We start from the raw sequence: 22,443 nt of genomic DNA, 5'->3' as shown, positions 1-22,443 counted from the left end.
CAAAGAGGTGAAACAAAAAAGCACTAAAAGGCATCAAAATCAGTAAGTTCAAAAACTGTTTTGAGCAGAGAAAAAACATCTCGATAGGTGTATTGCCTCAAATGGAGAGTAACTTTTATGGTGACTGAAGTTTAAATGTGTAAGAATAAATACACAACTTTTATAAATAAATTCCAGGTGTTTTGGGGAATCCCCACTTATATGCATATATATACACACAACTTTCTTAAAACCTAAAGTATTTTTTTGCTAATGGGCATAATAATTCACTATATATTAATTTTTCACTTACCCTTGGCAGATGATCTTGTGTATTATAACTGGCATCATAATCAGATAGAACATCGAGAACTTCAGAATACATGTCAATCAAAGATTTCTATAAAATTAAAAACACTAACATTAAACAGTGAAAACATTTAAAAAATACCACAGATGTGTTGAGAAAAAAAAGTTGATCAATTCAAAATGGTTTCACATAATCATCATAGTTTTTTCTATATAAATATATTAATAGTAAAACAGTATAGAATAAAATTCCATTTCTTCTTATCCAATTTATTTTGAGAGTCACTGATTATTAAAGTACATTAATTCAGGTTTCCTAATCTAATTAAATAGTGAAAGAGGGAAGTTACTATTTAATATTGAAAAGTTAATATTAAATGCCCAACAAAGTCATACCATTAATACCATAAAAGCCAAATAATGGGCCAGGTGACCAACTGAAAGGAAATCATCTTCTACCAAATGTGGTGTATGTATCAGATACAGAGACAGAGATAGATAAATGGATGGTGGGGGGCGGGGGGAGTGGGGGCCTCGGGGAAGAAAGGCTGAAAAGAGCATTGAAGTGGAGAAAGAATCACCAAAAGGACTCTTAAATCAGTAAGCACGAGCAAGTGTGCTTGACAACCGGGCAGACTAAACTGCGAGCACCGGGGGCAGGCATTCGCACTGTTTCTCCCTGTACGGAGAAACGGGATCGAACACGGTACCTGGCAAATGACAAGGTTCAAATAAATATTTGATTTAATCTCTTAACACCTAGAAATAATAAATGGGAAGCAACTGTTATCCCTCTACTGAAAAATAAACAAAAAACTCTTTAAATTTTCATTGCCACTTAATTTTATGACAGAAAATGCTGTTTCTGAGATAAACTCTCAAAATATATTAACACTTGGACATAACTTTTCTCAATTGCCATGCGTAATCTGTAAATAAAACATGCTATTTATTTGTTTTATGCAGTCATGATTTAAAGTCAGAACTACTAATACGTGTTGGTTAAACTACAATTACATTTCTTTGGACCAAGGCTACCAAATGTATGTGCCATGATTTATGGAGTTTTGCTACATACAAATCCAGTTTATGTATATGGAAGTTAAAAGAATTACTTCAATTTAATTTAGCACATACAGCTTGGTTTAGTGAACAATAATAAAATTTAATTTACTGATAATCGTAATTATCAATATGCTGATAACAGTACCAGCATATGCTTTTACAAAAATTCTTTAAATGCCTAAGGAACTTTCCAGAAGAAAATATTAACTTTCTTAAAACTGAAGAAAATAGCCTAATCATTCACTCTGGAAAAACTGGTTAGGCAATGATGGTAAGTCATATATAAATGTCCATCCACTCAGAATTCTGATTTTATAGCTACAGAAATGAAACTGGCCTAAAGATAAACTAGGAATTTCAGAAAATAAACTGATTGATGAGAAATGCCTGTTAAAAGTATGTAGACTTAATGGACACAGTTTAAAACAAATGTTGAAAACTACAGTTTGTAAACTGTCCTAATACAGGGAGAGAACCTCCCTACCCCGAGGGATATCAGGTGAGAAAGCAGAGCAGCACAGAGCACTGCATGGTTCCTCACACACTGGTGTTCGTGAACGCGCAGTGTGAAGTGGCCAAGTTCTGAGAACTACAGCGAATGAAGAAAAACTTAAAATACCTTAAGCTTTCTGTGATGGATGCCTTTGTCATCTTTCTGCAACACTAATTTTCTCAATTCTTTGTTCTCTTTTTCTAATCGTTCCAAGATTCTCTGGTACTTTAACTGAAACAAAATAATGCCATAACTATATGGAAAAAGACAGGTTAATAAATAACATTAATTAAGTCTAAATTAAAAGCTTCCAAAATCGTTAAAGTTGTTATCTCCTATTTACAATAAATTATTTCATTTAAAAAGCTCCTACGAAAGTGTTGAGTGAATAAAGTAAATTATGAATATTATACAAATTGAAACTCATTATAATTTTCTATTATAATTGGACATTTCACATGGAAAATTCTATTTACAATGAAGAAATTATTTTAAAATGCTAGAAATGGAAGCATTTAAAGAAGACTGTCCTTAGGTATATCTCATGAAGCAACATTTCCTTTTACATCAAAATTTTGAGTCTTCATTACAGGGGTAGTTGACAAAAATTCAAATTCTTCCCATTCCCTGAATTATTTTATGTTTTAACTGAAATGGTATAAAAGAGTAGTAGCTAACAGTACCTGAGCATGCATTATGTGCATGTGCCAGGCCCTTTAGTGACTGTGTCACCTGCACTGACTTCCTGAAGCCTTCACGTGAGGCAAAGGTTCAGAGTTCTGAACAGAGGTTTGAGTCAAGGGCTCAAACTCTTCCAAGTTTTGGTAAACTTCTGTGGCCAGAGATTGTACATTAACTTTTAAAATGCTGATATAAAAACAGATTTTAAGAAGAATTAATATATTTAAGCAGGTTGTTTTGTTGACGTATGTGCTTGGCTACACACTTTTCTTAAATAAATGTGACCTTTTGTAATTGGTCCTTTCAGTTTATACATTATTATTTCTTCTCTAAGCATTAACAAGGTTTGGAAAACTATTAAGAATTATTCCATCCCACAACCAGCAGAATGTTTATGTTCAACTTAAAATATCATGCCTTTTATAATGGAAAATATTTCTTAGAATTACTTTTTAAGGTTGTGATCATCTGAGGACATGATAGAAAATCATGATTCTATCCTCAGAGAATGTCCAATTTAAGCCAAATTAAAGAAAAACAAATTATGTAGTTTAACTATATAGTATGAAACAAACAGACCTATAGGTTAGATTATACTATACTATACACCTTTTTTTTTTTTTTACAGAACTTACTCACTTTTATGTAGTAATAGTATATAAAAATAGTGGTATATAAGGTCTATCTAGAAAAAGCCCAACCACTGTTACTTTAATGAGAATGGTTTGTGTGACATCAATATAACCTAGCAGACAAGGAGAGTGGACCAGAATACACAGGCATGAACAATGACGACTTCACTGTACAAGTCAGTGGGGGTGGTAGACGCTGTTGAATGAGCACGTGTACTGTGTGGTCAAGCTTGGGCGTTCCTCCCCTGAAACTATTCAGATGATTTGGAAGGTCCCAGCTATGGGCAACTGGTGATTGGCAGTTTCATCACCACAGCACACCTGCTCATACATCACATCTTGTGCAGAGTTTTATTTGCAAAACATCAAATTACCCAGGTGACTCGGCAACCCTACAACCCAGATTTGGTGCTTTGTGATTTCTGCCTGTTCCCAAAAGTAAAATCTCCTTTGAAAGGGAAGAAATTTCAGACTGTCAATGAGATTCCAGAAAATACAATGGGGCAGCTGATGGTGACTGGGAGAACTGAGTGAGGTCCCAGGTGCCTACTTTGGAGGAAACTGAGGCACCACTGTCCCATGTACAATGTTTCTTATATCTTCTTCAGTAAATGTCTCTTTTCATAGTACATGGCTGGATACTTTCCAGACAGACCTTGCATATAACAAAATTGTTGCAGCATTTAAGAATTAGATCTTTCCTGTCTAGTATGGTAGCCACTAGTCACATGCAGCTATTAAGCATATAAAATGTGGCCAGTTCAAGTTGTGATGTGCTGTTAAGTGTAAAATACATATCAGATTTCTATGATTCAGTAAGTAAATAATTAAATAAAGCACCTAACATTTTTTATTCTAATTACATGTTTAAATGATACTATTTGGGATTTACTGTGTTAAGTAAAATATATTATTAAAATCAATTCTCTGCATTCCTATTCACATAGGAATGTGAAAATTTTAAATTACACGTGTGGCTTACATTGTATTTCTATTGGATATCACTGATACAGATAACCCCAGGTTTAATTATACCATAAATTCTCCATACAGTGTTTGTGCCAATGCTCAGTGGCTATCAACTATCACTGCACACAAGTCCAAGGGTTAATATCAATGAATGTTCTAAGGGTGGTAGGTAGGATTTCCTCGGGCTCAGTTCTTTGTAAATATGGAATCAATAACAGATCTACGAAATTTCTGGGGATGAAATCATTCTTTGGTACAGGTTCCATTCCGTAGCAATTTTACAGAGATGTGTTACTGTGCTGTCCTCTAAAGCTCTAGACCAGTAACTCTCAAATGGAAGAATGTATCAGAATCACTGGAGGGCTTTTAAAAACAAAGATCACTGGATTCCACTCTCAGAGTTTCTGATTCATTGTGTCTGGAATGGGGCCTATAATCTGCATTTCTAACAAGTACTACTTGGTAGATGCTACTGCTCCAGAGACCACACTGTGACCAATGACTCTTAGCCTCTGGCTGCAGATTGAAACTGCTTGGCTAGGAAGGCTTAAAAATACATACACAGTTATGCCCAGAACACAGGCAATTCTAACATGTGAGAATCAATTCATAGATATTAAGGAAACCTGTGACTCAAAGTATGCTAATTAATTTCAGCTAGATTACCCAATGCTGAATTTTTCCCCTACAAAGAGAGACCCCAAGTAAAAATATCTTAAATATTGCAAATTATTGTTATCTATGTAGAATAACTAACAATGAAGTGGGTGACGAGGCAATTTTGTACTGGAATGTTACCTATTTGGTACGTTGCACAGAACAACACATCTTGAAAATAATAATAATAATAATAACTTTATAATCAATTATGAGAATAGCTTTTCAAAGTAGTGCCAGAAATACCCTTAGAAAACTTATCTGATTGGTTTTGGGCTTTAGAGAAGCAAAGGAAAAAGTTCCTGAGAGCTCACTAGAACAGTGGTAAACTCAATTGTGACTTGATTTAATTAGTAGCTGTTACCTAAATTAATTAGCCTATAAATGTAAAAATGCAAGCATAGGTTTACATAAGGACAAGCCACTTTCTTTCATTTTTCCATAGTTTTTCTTAAAAATTAGAAGCACAAGATTCACTCAAAAGTAGGTTTTCAAACATAAATGAGTCAACCACATTTATAAGGTCCTTCTTTGTTCCTTATTTCTCACTTAGCTTTTGCATGCACTGAGAATAACATTCTATCATTAAACCATTCCAAATTTCACTTTGCTAAAAAAATAGATCTCCACATCAACTTATAAAAACATCCCTGGTTCTTTTCACTCATCAGAATTACCTGGGTATGCAGAAGTTCTTCTTGAAGTTGGTCAATTTTCTCTTTGTCTGACACCTAAATATTTAAAATAAATTAACTTTAAGTAGAATTAGTTTGATATTGAGTGTACAGTAAGTTAAAATTTTGAAAAAGTATTTTTAAGAGTAAAAGCTGACTTTGCATGCATATTTAATCAAAGCAAATTTTAAATCAAATGATATTTAAGTAAAAAACAACTGTATTCATCAATAAAAATAGCTCATCAAAATTTTACATTAAGTAAAAACCTTAGAAAACAACATTTTCCTGTTGACATTCTAGTCTTTTCTTATAAAGGGCTTGCTAGTTCTTCATAGCCTGTTTTGTACCCAGGCACAGGCAGTTGGATGCATGGAGAAATAAAGCATTGATAGCCCTACAGAAATGTGTTTGGGAAGTCAGATACATGTTATTATTTACAGGTACTGAAGAAGTCCATTGATCATAGTGTACATTTTAAGGAAATACTATCTATTTCCCTTCTGTAAGTAGGGAAGTATTTAATAAATGCAAAGAATTTGCATTTTCAGAGCTCTAGTGGAGCCAGATGATTGTTTTTAAGTCCAGTTCTACTGCATGGTCTGCTAACACATAGCAAATGCATCAGTTGCAACAAAGTCAAGTAAAGCAACTAAAATTAATTTGTACATAAAACAAAAGTAGGACAAAATCCACAGGTATTGTGGAAACTACTTCAAATTGTTATTAATACTAATGGTTCTAAGATGAAATATTCCAAAACGACAAAGAACTTTACTGTATAATAGGCTTTAAAGTAGTCACAATACAGTTGTAAATATAAAACACAATGATCAATTTTAATCAAAATGATGTCACTTATGACAAATCCACGTAACTGCACTTTGACTCCTTGGTGAGGTGCAGAAAATGTCCTCCTTGGTCTTTCAAAATAATTGTCTACTTTCTGACAATCAAAATTTGTAAACATGAATTTATTTCATAGGACATAAAAACCATGTTAAAATTCATGTAAATCCTTGTCATTCATTGGCTATTTAAGCAATCAAGACATCATTGTAGTAAATGTATATGAAAAAATTTTAAGTAATTTGCTTAAGAAGGCATTAATAATTCTCATCCATGCAATGCAGTTGTTTCGAGATTTTAATTCCTATTTCCAAATACTTTCTCAAAAATTTCCCCAAATACTTCTTTTAAGTAAAAATTACAAAGCTTGCTGGCAATAATAGGTACATACTCTTTTTTTCCTTAAAAGCCTATGCCAAAAAATCTGCAAATATGGTTCAGTAATTAGAAAAAAGATAATATAAAACAAACTTTACTGTTGTTTTCTCATTCCTGTATAGCAAGCAGAGACTTGGGGATAGAAAACTTTTTTTATTTTACTGTGTGTTTACATAGATTGGACAGGAATTATTATTAATAGCCTCTTAAAATGTCAGGAACCAAGAAAGTTGGAGAAGAGCCCACAAACCAAAGAACAAATATTGAAGGCTAATAAAGAAAAAAATAATTCCACATTTTGATCATATAGCATGCAATCACTCTGAGATCATAAAACAATGAGATCAATGAGATCATAAAATTTCTGTTATGTTGATTAAATTCCCAATTCATTTTAAAAGGTACTTTGATTTACTTTGTTCCATTAAATATTCATCCAACAGTAGCTAAATTAGTATGAAATGTATAAACAGCATTAGCACAAACTGTTTTAGTTTGAATGAGAATATTTAATGATTTCATGCAATATATCCTAAATTACAATAGAAAGTTCACCATTATTCTACACAGTAGGGCAATAATTAGGAAGCTCATACAATTATACAAAAAAAGTCACTAGACTGTTTACTATAAGCCAAGGGCTTAGAAAGTTAACTGAGTAATTTGGTAAAATAAGAAGGGTATACAAAAATTAAAATGATATAAGGTTATTAGACCATTACAAGCACAATCTTATGCTAATGGCACTTAGTATCATGACTGTTAAGATTTCTATAAATTCCTATTTTAGGAATTCCTATTTTAGTATTCAGATTTATCATTTGCCCTTCTGGCATGATTGTTAAGAATAACTCATGCACAGTTTTACCTTCTATCCGCTTAGCTTAATGGAGCATCAAAATTAATGTTACATTACAAGTGACAATGGAGTCAAGAACTACACCTAATATTTTCTAGGAAACAAGGTAAAAACCTTTAGGTTTACAAAATAAGTATTAAAGATTAATGAGAAGATACTTTTACATATTTTCCTAAGAGACTAGCACATGCTATTTTTAATCTGTGACTTGTTTAAGGTCTTAACTAACAATCTGGGTATATTTTATTTTGATGCACTTTGCTGATAAAATTCAACCATTTTATGACAAGAATAAGTTCTTGTCCTATTGTTTAATATATTCAGTTTGCATTACTAAATTAACTTTAAACTCACTCTGACAGAAATGGGTGTCAATGGTTTTGAAACTGGGATTTTTCTACAATTCCAGGGCTGTGAAACTTATGGAGAAAGAGCAGAACCCTCTACAGAAAACCAAACTAAAGCTGGAACACAGAAACCTTTGCTAGCTCCTCACAATCAAGCCTGAATTTAAGATTTTAAGTATCTCTTCCTACTAAGCAAGCCATTCTGAAATACCAAAATCCATATACAACAGGTTCATACAAGTTTCTATGCATGTGTGCATATTCACAGGAGGCAAAAGCAGCAATGGCAGGTTAATCTACTGTCACTGCATGAGCTCTTTCCTTGGTAACGCACATGCTTTAATGAAGTAAGGAAATAATTTATTTTCTATTATCTACCTATGTTATTCATTCACTGAAAGTTAAGCAATATACAGCTGTTGATCCCACAGCCATGGAACTGAGAAAAGCCAGGAAGTAACACTGAAAACATGAAGGAAACTGGGGTACGTGCTCTCAAGTATTAGCCACCACCAAGTGAGATAAAGTGAGCCAGTGGAAGTGCACTAAATCATCATCTGTAATGTTGGCTGAATCCAATATCAGAACCTACAGGAAGCTAACTATATGTTTGGATGAATAATTTTTCCTGAGGTTGATTTGTACATAACTTTAAAACTTTTCTGTCACAGTAACTGATCATTAGTTGACTTCATCAGAGTGTAACTTTAACATCATTACATTCATTTCATTCTGACTCGGACGTCCCTTTAGAACAACTGACCTTGGGGATCTACGCTGTGGGGTCATCTAACAGCCAAAAGCACATTTTTAAGGACTTCTTGATTGCACCTAAAACCAAATATTTGTATAGATTATGCTGATTTTTATTAGAACCTGTTCTTTAGTGACCAGAATTAGATCAGATTTCTAATGTTTTTCTCAGTGATCCAAGGTACAATTTGTGCTGACTTTATTGATGAATGTGGACAAACTTAATGCAATGAGTTTATCAGTCTGTATAAGAATATTCCCAAAAGTTAAATCAAAATAGTATTCTTCTATAAAAAAAATTGTTCTCTGCTGATCCATTTCAGTTACAACAAATACATTTCATTCTTTAAATTTAACATGGTCACCGTAGTAATCCTTTTCATTTTAGAAATAAAAACTTAGAAAACAAGTAAACAGACAAGGTGCTATGAACTTAGGATGACTAAATAACTGGACCAAGTAAATCGCAATTCACAATCCTCCCCTAAATACTGTGAGGGTCCCAGAGCCATGGACCCTCACAGTTAATCTAATTCTTGGAGAATATACATTTTGGGTATGTGTACCCACTCCAGGCAAGTTACCTATTTGTATTATGTATCGTTCATATTTTTACTTTGTCAAAAATAACTTCTCCTAATTGGAATCTCTCAATGGATTAAGGTGACATGATCTTGGTAGAAATGGTTGATTAATGTCAACACATCAGTAGCCCCCTTAAACCATCCATCACCTTGCGCTTCTGTTGGGCATAGCTCGTGCTATATTGGCCAGCAGCTCTGCGTGCTTCTTCTTCGTGTTCTTGAATTTGCTGTTGTAAGAGAATGAGCTCACCAAGCAGACCCTGCCATGAGTTTACAATGAGGAGAAGAGGAAAATTGGGGAGGAGAACAATGTTAAACCAAAGAGCACAAGAAAGGAACAGATGTAAGTTAGGGAGGAATGGACAGCATACAACAAAAAATGGAAATATTTATGTACTTTTAGAGCCACTATATAACTGGACTCTGTAACTACATTTCCATTTTTCCCCCTCAGTAAAATTAGATGTCTCAGAAATAAAAAACAGCATAGTTTAAAAAGTGAAAAGGAAAATGTAATAAGTGACTGTTTGCTGAATAAAATGAACCAGATATATATTATCAACCTACAATAAAACCTAGACTAACTGGAATCTTCAGGAAGTTGGTGCTGTAATTAAGTAAATTTCCTAGTAACAGGAAACAAATTATGTCAACCCTTATTTCTGAAGGGCCAATATAAGCTAGTGTATGATCTAGACTTGATACATAGAGGGGGAAAAAAGACACAGTTCTTGAACAGTGTTGACCTTACAGGCCTAAATCTTTTCATTCTCAACTATAATTCTCATAGGACTGAATGGAGAATACATAGTGGTTTACTTACTTACTGAATTATTATTTTTCAGTAAATCTTTTTTCTTGATATCTGATGTCTTCAATTAAAAGGTATAGTCTTTCAAAACTATTAATTTGAGTTTCTGAGCATCAAGTTAATCAAGGTTTTACATTAATCCATATATTCTATATGCCTATACACACAAGCTTACTTGACTAAAATTTAGAGCTTTTCTTTTTGCAAATTAAAAAATGTTTTAAGCAGTTTTGACTTTAGACAGTACCAAATAAGTAGTTTGACTAAATTTTCATTTTATGAGCTGTTTTGACATTAAATAAAAATAGCCTCTGACAATATAGAATATATTAATTACTAAAGCAAAAGCACCATAACACTACACAATTAACAATTATTATAAAAATTAAAAATAAGAAATATACCAATTTGGGCCTATGTGCAAAATAATCACCATTTCAATGTTTAAAACTTATTCCATTTAATAATCATGAAATGTTAATCTGGTGCAGTTTTTATCACAATGTATTCACATGTGCCATAATACTGAAATACATGTCATTTTCTGTACGGCATTTTTATTTACTGTGCTATTAGACAAGTGATGGTGAGGAATGTGGGAGAAAAGACAAGTAAGAATTGACAATGTCACAAGCCTAATGTTTTCTCAATTAGAAACCCTAAAAAAGATCAAGTTCCAATGAATTAGGTCGCTAACCTGCACAAGAGTGGTGTTCTGGGAGAACAATGGGCTAGATATTCACCAGATTATAAAAGTAAAAAGTTAAACTGATATTAATTAAAATAACTCAATAATTTAAATTAGGAGTTTCAGACAGCTTCAGAGCTTTTTATAACAACTGCTAAAAACATTTTATTTCGTATAATTTAATTAGAAAGTCTCTTAAGATAAAATACATTCAAATTTTAATTAGTAGTTCTACCCAGGGGCTTTCTTTATAACTAGGTTTACTTCATATAACCCAAAGACTTAGAAAAATAAAAAAGTTTTTCAGAAAAGAAGTAAATACAAACAAAAAAAGCATTTTAAACTAAGGGAAAGTATTAGCTTATAATTTTGGGGATTTTAATTTTGTTTGATTCTTAGTTTTCACACATGAAACTACAATCATTGCCCATAATAATGACACCGGCTGCCTTACTATAAATCAAAGGATGAAACTAGTTGATATTTCTGCATGACAAGAGAACATCAGAGTGGCAAGTAACATAACTGAAATTTCAACATCTGTTTTCAAAGTGAACGTAAAATATATTTATAAAAATCTTATTTATAAAGATGTATCTTTTAAGTAAATAGTTTTATGGTCACTGAAAAGTTTATCAAAGAAAGACAATGCCAACTCACTACCCTCATCATTCCCATGATTTCTTGTGTCATGTTTTTCATTTTTTGTATCATTGACGTTCATCAAACAGAAAGGCCCAACTTATTTTTATTTATTAAATCATTTATCATAGTTACTTCTAATCATCCAAGTTTCTTAACTGTGCTGGTCTATCAGCACATGGTTCTTTTTTATTTATAGCTTAAAAACCCCTCCCTAATTTATTGCTTATATATACATACACAAATTGTATGGTAAATACTCTCATGTCTATTACATTACAAGAAAACACCCCCTTTCTAGTGATACTTCACTTTCCTTCCAAGTCTGATACTGAAAGAAGCACTGTTACGTGAATAGAGCTGAAATTTACTGTTACCTCCTGAAAGAAGTAGGAAGAAAATAAAAATCAGACACAGAAAAATAGAAAAAGCTATTTACACTATGCTACATGACTAAAGGATGTTACCCTTATCCAATTTCAGGCACTAAATCTCGCCCTGAATACCAGGCAGTAGGCTGTGCATCTTCTCAGTTAAGGCCATGCGGAATAAGGAAGGGGAGAAATACGTGTATCCACTAAGCAAGACACACTCCTCAAATGGACAAAACACATTTTTTTCCAATAAATATTTTCCCAAACTCAGACATTTTTCTCTTAAGAAATGGCACATATTTTTTAAAGATATATATACATATATCAAATACAATTGTTATAAATAACAATTAAGTTACTGTAAATAACTACAGACAATATACTCTCTAACCCTCTAGCTACTGTCACCTTGACACTGCAACTCTCAGTCTCATATTTCACGTACGGAGTCCTCAGTACGTGTAATTAAAAAAATTACAACGTTGGCCCCAGTTGGTGTGGCTAAGTTGGTTGAGCATCACCCATTAAATTCCCAGTCAGGGCACATGCCTGGGCTGTGGGTTCGGTCCCCAGCTGGGGTGTGTACAAGAGGCAACCAATTGATGTTTCTTTCCCTTTCTACCTCCCTTCCCCTCTCTCTAAAAATAAATTTAAAAATTATAATGTAATATCAAGAAAATCAGTGATAACTCCAGAAACCAAAGTATCAACTGAAAATGCTGCAAAAACCAAAACTTTATTTGATAGAAAAAAATTTAAATAATCTGGAAATTTCAAGTCATACATATGTGAATACATTTAAAATACTACAGTTTTCACACATTTTAAAAATTTATAGCAAAGCAGAACCCTTATCCTGTTTGTTTTTATACCTAGCACCTAGTGTAATGCCTGACACATTGCACGTATTAGAGCCAGCACCTGGAGCAGGGCTTGACACGTCTTTTGTTTGAGCGACTCGAACCACAACCTACTTTTACTGAATGCTGCACACAAAGTTTCCAGCGTAAAACCAAATTGGTTTCCTAAAAAATGCCTATTCTGTACATAAGCTACACTTCAACCCTACAATCCATTTTCCCATTTTTTGCAATCCCGAAAGCACACTCCACTGATATTAAGAAAAGAGGAGGAAATAAATACGTTAACTCATGCACTGAAAGTGTAAGGCAACAGTGATGACGGTGATCATCATCATCATCATCATCATCATCATCATCATCATCACCATCATCATCATCATCATCACCCTAACAGCCAAAACTTACCTAGTTTTATTATGTGCCTGATCTTGTGCTAAAGGGCTTCCCAGAATCCTCACAACAACCCTTTTAACAAAGATTGAACAGTAACTCAGAGAAGCTAGGGGACTTGTCCAAGGCCACACAGCTCAGAACGCAGGAAAAGCAGGATCTGAACACAGGCAGTGTGACTACAAAATCTGCACATGACACCATTCGGTTACCACTTTGGTCTCACCATTTTTAAAGGACCTTTGACCCTCCAGATTCAATCTACATTTTAAAGAAGAAAGTGGTAATACTACAATACTTTGGAAGGCATATTTAAATTACCCTTTAGAGGAGTAGGCAAATTATGGTGGGCTGGCTAAGTTGCCCACAGAGGTCTTAGGACCTACAAACTTAAATATTTACGCTGTGGCCCTTTAAGGGAAAGTCTGCCAAACCCTGTTATATTACTTTTATAAGTAACTTGGGGTCAGAAAAGAACTTTATGAAAGTGAAGATATCTTTCCTCTTACATTTACAAAATATTTCTAGTCATCAAACTACTTTTCAGCTTGAATAACTCTGTTATTTAACAACCTAAAAAGAACTATTTTACTATTTTTTAAATCTCCCAGTAATATATAACTGTTCATGATATTTATAGGGAAATGAAAATGTTTATTATTGGTTATCAGAAGGAAATGTGTCTTTCAACTTGTATTATTTAACTTGCTCCAGTTCAGAAATACTATATCCAATTTTACTATTTGGAAAATTTCTACAATAATTTTTTAATTTTTTTTTAAAGATTTTATTTATTTTTAGAGTGAGGGTAAGGGAGAGAAACATCAGTGTGTGGTTGGTTGCCTCTCAAGTGGCCCCTACTGGGGACCTGGCCCGAAACCCAGGCACGTGTCCTGACTGGGAATCAAAAAAACCAACAATGCTTTGGTTCGCAGGCCTGCACTCAATCCACTGAGCTACTCTAGCCAGGGCTACAATAATTTTAAGAGATAAACAAATCAGTCTATTAGCAAAAGTATTAAGAATATTACAATTCCTACAAAATCCCCCTTGTTGTAAATTTCCTGCACTGTGTATGTACACAGTATATATTTAATGTTTTTTAAATGACATAAAAATGCAGTGTGCTTACTACTAAGGAATAAAACAAGGTTGCCTGATTTGCCACTCCACTTGTCCTCATGAGATCGTCCCTGCTTTTCTTCCTCTGATCCCTTTGCTTCCCACCGACTCATTCACTAAACAAGTGATTTGGCTTCCTGGCTAGGAATCCAACCAAGCATAAATTGCTAGCTGTTAGATGCCCAGGCAACTCAAGTTTCTTAAGTTGGTAGTTACCTGATGTAGTGCTGGTTGTGAGAACTGCATTTTGCCAGTTACCACATTTGTTACATAAGGAATCCCAGAAATGTAAATACTATTTAAGCAACACTGCTTTGTTACAAATTTAGTTGTATATGCACTACCTTCATAATTCTTGTCCTTCTCAATAGCTGCCAAATGTTGAAGGTGAAGAGAAATTCATAGGTAATCAGACCAAAGACACATTGCATAAAATCTCTGGGCCCACTCTTGCTGGCGTTGATCAAATTTATTACTTTAAATTAGTCTCTTCTACTGAGTTAAATTAACCAAATGATTTTGCTAAGGGCTCAGCACTATCCTAGGTGCTCTGAGAACAGCGATTCTGTGGTAGAAACATCCTATCAACAGCAAGAATGCAAATCAAAATAGTGTTACATTTCGCAAGTGTTTTAAACGTTAAGAGCATAATTAATTCAACTAAAATGATTACAGAAGCCTTAATGAACGTGACAAACGAGCTGGGCTTTTAGGATGAGTGGAAATTGGGCAGAGGAAAAGGAAAGAGCTATATCAGCTAGAAGGTACAACATAAGCCACACAAATAAGAAATAAAGTAATGTGAAAAGAAAGAGCAGTAACATATTACTGTTTAATGATATTTAAAGCAGTAATATCCCTTTTCATGATTTAGACTTTTAAAAGGCCCTCCAAATATTTTCTATAAATTGTAATTGTGCTTGTAACCTTCAGAATGACCGCACCCTTATTTCTGGGATATGGTCATTAACAATCAGAAACACAGAACAAAAGCACAGATAATAAAACATCTCATTTAACAAATTAATTTTCACTAGAATGTAACAATCTTACTGAATCTAAAGGAGATACACAAAGTAGTCTTGTCACCCAGAATGTATTATGACTATTATACAGAAATCTATTGATAAGTTAATTCACTAAAATAGGCTCACCATTCCATTTTCTAACTTGTTTTTAGGTAGTTCTAAAAGTCTCCAAGTCTCAAAAATATTACTCAGTTCACACTATGGGCTCCTTCTAATATTTTAAAGAGGATACAAGTTTTAAATTTTTTGATTAACAAAAAGCATTTATTAAAAAGTGGTTTCAGTGTTTTTTCCATTTTTTATTTATGAAAGATACATATCAGAACTTTTCAGCAACATATGAGTAACTATTGTCCATAAAATGAATGGGTATAAATCCAGGCAAAAATCAAAGAACTTGAGTCTAGTCAGCCCATACATTGTTATGTGCAAAGGTATGCTTTCTGTAGACTTCTTGAAGACCTCCATTACAACCTTCCAGAACACCCAAGGGTCCAGCGACCCCAGACTGAAGACCACAGGTCATCACTCCATTACGCTGTTCACTCTGACTCAAGTCAAACAATCTGACATCTGTGTCCCCTCAACTCCCCACCATTCCCACGTCAGTTGACTCTGAAAGGTCCTAACTGTTCCTCTACTTGCCAGCACTTCTCCAGATGTGTTCTTGTATTAGAAAACACATCTTTTTTTTTAGTTCTACTGGTAGAAATGTTTTCAATTTGTTACCATTATTTTTAAAAATTTGGTTCGCATTTACTTTTACATTTCTAATAGAAGTCTAGCCAGAAACTTAGGCACAAACCAGACAATCGTTAAGCTAAGGCATGACTGCTTTGAACCCTGAACACCATTTTAAATCTGGAGCTTTCAGACACCAGACTGAACCAATCAAAAAGGTGTCAGCTAAACTCTGGATGCTAACCTACCACCTCCGATCATTGCCCAAATTTTCAAACTTGATATTTTAAAGTACTCCCAAAAAGGCCAGGGCTAAGCTAAGGTCTCTCCTTCATTACCCTAAACCATCAAATTGTAGAAAGGTCTCTTAAAATCAGTTTTTCTACATCTTGTCTGAACGGTTCATTATTCTCAAGTATCACAGGTAAGAGTCAAGTCTTGAAACTATCAGGCTGCTTATTAATAAAATTAGATCCACTAGTAGAGGCTGAAAATGCTTTTTCTGTATAGTAATTTTTTATACCAGCATTTGCTACAATTTGATTTAGCCTGTAAAGAAAGCGGCTTAATTCCAACTCTAGATTTACTATAGTTAAAAATAATGTCAGTTTTTTAATGGGCAAGATAATCACTATAAACTAAGAGAAAATTAAAAGAAAATAGTCTAAAAGGGCATTTATCTTCAAACAAGCAAAGGAGTAAATTGCAAAATAAAGCAATAAATTTGCTTTCTATAGTATAAAATCAAATCTGTAAATATTCGGTTGGCCAAAAAGTTTGTTCAGCTTTTCCATATAATGGCTGTAGAAGTGCTTAGTTGTCTTTAACCTCATTTGAAACAACTTTGTTAGATTGGATTGTGACAGCTGTTATATCAGAGCATATTTTTTTAAAAAACTTTTCAAAATTGATGAATTTTTGTACAGCTACTTTAATACTGAAGATGGAAGAAAACAAGCAACATTTCCAGAATATTATACTTTATTATTTCAAGAAAAGATGCAACTTAAAGGCAAAAAAAGATCTGTGCAGTGTATGGACAAGGTCCTGTGATTGATCAAACATGTCAAAAGTGGTTTGTGAAGTTTCTTGGTACTATTGACATTTTGGCCAAACAATCCTTTGCTGTGGGGCTGTCTCATGTATTGGAAAATGTTTAGCAGCACCCCTGGCTTCTACCCACTAGAAGTCAATAGTGGGAGAGAGCCGATATACTCAAAATATCCAGATCAATAGAGATATTGGTGCAAATGTAAAATGTATCTTTTCATTTTCAAAATAAGTGTTCAAAATAAACACTATTTATTTTATGGAAAAAACTAAACAGACTTTTTGGCCAGCCCAGTATATTTAAGTTCCCTAAGATCCCTTCTCTTGCTTCTTCTATCACGTAGAGCTCCTGATCTTCTATTGATCATTCATTTATCACCTTAGTAGGACTTGAGAGGAATCATCTGAGTCAGGCCCTAAACAGATTTCTCATTCACCAATACAATCCTAGGCCATATCAGAGAAAAGCAAAGATGCAGACCTCCACTAACCAATCTAGGCAACAAGATCTTGTCACTTGAAAACACACTACCATATCTGTAACAGAGGTTCCCCTTCTGCTCAATTAGATTAGCTCCTCTCTGTACAGTAAGGGTACCTGCCTTAAGGGCCAAGGACTTGGCTCAAAATAAGCTGTACATAATCAGCTAATTTCCATTCAATTTTTTTCTCCCCCAGCAGCATGAATCAAGGGTATCCTTTGATTACAGTGCAGCCAATGGAAAAGGTATCAAAAAAGATCAAGTTAAAAAGCAAATGCACATAAACATATGCACACACACACACATTTCAAAATGTATTTTTTTTTCCGAAAAATGAAGTTAAAAGGAAAGACAAAAAATCTTCTGAAATATCATGAAAACTTTGAATAAAAAGTTAAAAGTTAAAGGACAGGCAGAGAGATAGGAACCTACACAAAGAAATTATTTTCTTCCTGCTTCTTAAAAAAACATAAATAATTTCTTCTCGATTATTTTATTAAAACCATAATAACCTTCAGTAAAAAGCTACACAGTCCTTATTTAATTTCAAAATGTTCATAGAGCCCTGGTTGGTGTGGTTCAGTGGACTAAGTGCCAGTCTGTGAACCAAAGGGTTGCCAGTTCAATTCCTAGTCAGGGCACATGCCCGGATTGCAGGCCAGGTCTCCAGATGGAGGTGTGTGAGAAGCAACCACACATTGATGTTTCTCTCCCTCTCTTCCCCTCCCTCTAAAAACAAATACACCTTTAAAAATGTTTATAGAGTATTTTTCCAGATATCTATCTATCTATCTATCTATCTTATTTTTAATATTCAAGGTATCAGTTATCTTACAAATTCCAAAACGTAAAAGACTAATAAAATGTAAGGTTAAAATATAAATATAGAGCAATGTATAAGCTATTCTACATAAGCAATTCTCTTAAAACTTTCATATGGATTTTGTTATTGCATGTCTTAAAAATGACAAACCCTAAATAACTACATACATAATTTTGTTGACTATCAATGTAACAGAATTAATTTATTCTCTAATAATCTATTTCCTACTCCTTTAATATTTCCCATAAGTGCATGCCATAAAACACGTGTCCCTAGAAGATACTTCATGAAAAAGAGTTTCCATGCTAAATCAACCTGGAAAACCCTGCACACTGGCTTCTCCCGGAGCACATGAGTACATTACGATCTGAGAAACTAAGGAGAAGAAAGGAGGCCTGCTTGTTGTACTTTTACCAGCTTCTCCCATACATATTTAACCACAAAACCCTTTGTTACAGACAAACCCTTGAAATTAATATTTCACAGAACGTATCTGAGAGAAACAGGCTTCTCCAATTATACTTCTAAAACTGCTATATATACCTTGCACTCTGTACTAAGGTTAGTAACAATACTCTACTTAAGTGTTTTGTATTTGCTCCTCAGATGTTACCATTTTCAAATCTTCCTTGTAGGTTAAAAACCTGTTGAAATCTTACAAGACTACCTACATGAAGAATTCTTGTTTATACTTGCCTTTCTATAATGCTTGTCACTTTCAGATCCATGATCTGTTGCTCTAAATGCTGTTTCTCCAGATGAACCTTCAAAGATAAACATGCAGTCCTTTAAATTTTCCAGTGGTGTTAATAATCTAAATTCCAAATTACGTTTAGTCAATTAAAAGGTGAATGGATTTTCAGAGTGAATATCACTGCTTTTGAAAAGCAGTCTCGTTTTAAGGAACACACTGGTAACCTATACATATGTTTTTAATATAGCACATGTTTAACACGTTTTTTAAACTATCAGTGAAAATTACAAGAAAAAATAAGACAATCTTTGATAAGAAGTATTTTATATGAAAGTACTTACAGTTCGGTTTATACCACTGCCATTATGTAAAGAATACACAGAGTAAAAAATAAATTTAAAATGTCACCTATGACAGGACAGATGAGACAAACTAAAATTACTTTTCATTTCAATTATCAAAACTAATCAGATTAATTTCAAGAAATATTCTGGTAAAGCAAATTCTTTTTAATAGCTTTAATCTTAAAATACAGATACATATTTAGAAATTTTAGTTTTACTACAAAATAATTATTTTATTATTTGTCCCTAAAGGAAAATGAATTTGCCCAATATAGTTCTGGGGTTTTGAAGTTCAGCATAAGCAGCATTATAAATTTGGTTTGCAATTTTCTTTGCAAGTAGTTTATTAGAAGCATTTAAAAGGCATGGTAAGGTCAGCAAAAATGTCTGTTTACACACCTAACAAGAGAAGCAGGTCAGAAGCTCCTATGACTTCACTAACCAATTTGTGACCTGTGAAAAATCAGCAAAGGGGGAAATACAAATGTAAAACTTTAACAGGAATTAGCATACAAAGATGTCTGAGATCTCAGATGTATATCAAGATAGGGCAATAATTGGGCAAATACACCAAGATTAACCTTAGTAAATTCTACTCATTGTGGTCCATCATAATTAAATGTTTTAAAATCACCAAATTGGCTCTAACCAATATGAAAAGCAAACACATAGGAAGTCTCATCTACTTGTCAAGAAAGTGATATTTTTCTCTCACTGACTAAAGCCTAGCTTGTTTAAGTTGTTGCAAACTTTCATTCTATTGGTTTAAACAAAAATTAAAATCACTGCACAATAAAACTTTGTGTTTATATAGATATATATATTTTTTCAAAAACTATGTTACATTTGTACTAAATGTTTTCATTTAAAAGATGGGAATAAACAAATGAATACATTTAATTATTTTTCTTCTGTGAACATTTTAAATGAGATCAAACACAGGTCCTTCCTTACCTGTGGTGAAAAAGTCCTTCAATAAGCTGAGACTTTCAACAATCTTGTCAAAGTCAGGAGCCAACTTTGAAAGGTCCTCTGAATTAGGAAGGGATTTTCTAATTTTCTCTGAACACCAAAAAAAAACCAACAACAAAAAAGCCAACTCATTTATAATGTCAAAGCAATAATTTGACCACTAAAACATGAATAAAATATAAATATCATATACATTTAAATTAAAATCTTTTCCCATCTTCTCCCTATTATTCTACGAATACTAGACATATCTGAAACAATGTGTTATTCTGATGATATTCTAAAAGCCATGAAATTTTTAAAAAGGCTCACCAAACATATGGTTTAGATAAAGACTTTGGATTTTTAAGTTAAATGCCTTGAGAGAGAAGCACTGTATTAATGTTAACATTGGACTGGAATCAGAAGTACTTTTTGGGAGGAAGTCACAGCAAAGAGGCAAAGAATCAAAGAAGAAAAAAAAAGAAAAACATCTCTATAGTATTTGGTCTACTCCCAAACGTGATCACATCCCAGTTCAAGTTCAAGAACAGAATTTCAAAAGAACTCTCTCCCTCTTTTCATAGTCCCTGAGACCAATTGGAAATAATTAAGAGCCCAAGACAAGCTTCTATTTTACTTTAGCTAGCTTTGTTTATAAAATGGTCAACACATTTATTTTTGCTTAAAAACATTCAACTATTTTGTCTAAGTCTAGTACAACTTTACAGAGTCTTCTGCATTAGGAAGAACTTTTCTCATTTTCTCTGGAGAAGACCCAAATGTATAAATATTCTCAAAATAATAATATATGCCAGCAATTATTCTGAGTGCTCTAAATGCATTAACAATTGTCAGAGCAACTCTGCAAAATGGCTTCCATCAACCCTGCCGACCAAGAGAGGACCAGGGCTCAGAGGGTCTGCAGCTGACCAAACACACAGGGAAGGAGTGGGGGAGACAGGCAGGGGTCAAGGCCAGGACTCTAGGTTCAGAACGCAGGCTCTCAGCCACTACACCAGGGTACTGGAATATTAGAAAAATAATTTGAAAGAGTACTTTTCCTGCAAATACCTTTGTCAACACTGCAGAGTTTTACCTTTAAGAAAGTGCTCTGAATAAGTGTATGTAGACATTAATTCCAACCTCAAATACACGTAAGCTAAAAGACATTAGATAGTTTAAAAAGACTGAGGAAAAAATTTCATCCAAAAAAAATTTTTTTAAAGAACACCATGGCTTACCAACAATCACAACTACCAAAATACTTTGTTTCACCTATTAGAAAATGGGGACAGTGGCTGACAATAGGGAGAAATTACTCTGGACAAGATCAGACTTTTAAAGAACGTTGTTTCCAAAAATACAGGTAACCAAGGTACCCATTCAGAAAAAGCTAGTTAAGGTTATAACTAGCTGTGGGGTTATAATGCATCAGTTCTGGGTAACATACAACATTGAAAGTGATGTTTGAGAAGGTTACTTGGCAGTATGGAAAATGTTAACAAAATGTGTTAGGTAGCAAAATAAAATATTAATTAAATACACAGAATAAGTACAATGAAAAGAAAATGTTCCATAAAAACAGTGGCAGCTTTGTTAAAGTGATGGATTAGTGAATACTTTTTTTCTCATAAATTTTTCTTTGATATTCTATTATTTTTATCATTAAAATACAACCACTAAACATTCAACTCATGAGTTAGGAAACTATCTCAACGAAACTAGTTCTCTTTCTTATAGACACGACCAAAAAACAAGTATTTTAATGTTGATAATACAAACCTAAATCGATATACTCATCAATCTCCCAAACAATGTCAGGCACAATCCATTTATAGTCACTAAGGTCTGGTATCATATCTTTCCACTGATCAAAAGTCTAAAAGATAAGAAAGAATGCCAATTAAATGCTCTGAATGTCATATAAAAATACAAGAAAAACTATTTTTATGTATTTAATTAAAACCTGCTAACCTACTAAGAAGGGTGCATTATGTTCAAAAGTTTTAGAAACAAAGTGGCCTCAACTCTTCTAAAAACAAAATAACAAGTGAGCACATAAAAATGTAAATATTCCTTTACTGAATATGAAAAATGCAAAATTTCAAAATGTATTACCATTTCAAACAGGTTTCAAGACACAGCTTTGAACAACACTGTGGAATAGAAGGGAAACAGGCCGAGGGTCAGGACACTTTGCCTCTCGTCCCAGCCGAGAAGTGGTTGCATGAATCTACCATTTAAGTGTCCTATCTGTGCAACTAAATG

General features: G+C 33.5%; 1 protein-coding gene across 4 annotated transcripts in view; it reads right to left on the bottom strand.

The window, feature by feature from the left end:
- Positions 1-22,443, bottom strand: part of OPA1 (OPA1 mitochondrial dynamin like GTPase) — a 92,915-nt gene that overhangs the window by 58,420 nt on the left and 12,052 nt on the right. The window contains exons 3-10 of one of the 4 annotated variants that reach the window (XM_045851058.1): positions 21,958-22,054; positions 20,176-20,283; positions 19,621-19,674; positions 18,880-18,947; positions 9,379-9,489; positions 5,463-5,516; positions 1,973-2,077; positions 293-379 (exon numbers count right to left, since the gene is read on the bottom strand). In XM_045851058.1, the coding sequence (XP_045707014.1) occupies positions 293-379; positions 1,973-2,077; positions 5,463-5,516; positions 9,379-9,489; positions 18,880-18,947; positions 19,621-19,674; positions 20,176-20,283; positions 21,958-22,054 (684 nt within the window). The remainder of the gene's footprint in view (positions 1-292; positions 380-1,972; positions 2,078-5,462; positions 5,517-9,378; positions 9,490-18,879; positions 18,948-19,620; positions 19,675-20,175; positions 20,284-21,957; positions 22,055-22,443) is intronic. The other 3 variants (XM_045851060.1, XM_045851059.1, XM_045851061.1) reach the window with 3 other exon arrangements.

This window comes from Phyllostomus hastatus, unplaced genomic scaffold (assembly GCF_019186645.2).
Source record: "Phyllostomus hastatus isolate PE091 unplaced genomic scaffold, TTU_PhHast_1.1 phas_contig_86, whole genome shotgun sequence".
Lineage (NCBI taxonomy): Eukaryota > Metazoa > Chordata > Mammalia > Chiroptera > Phyllostomidae > Phyllostomus > Phyllostomus hastatus.
The sequence above is the reverse complement of the archived record's forward strand: the minus strand, read 5'-3'. Positions and strand labels throughout refer to the sequence as shown.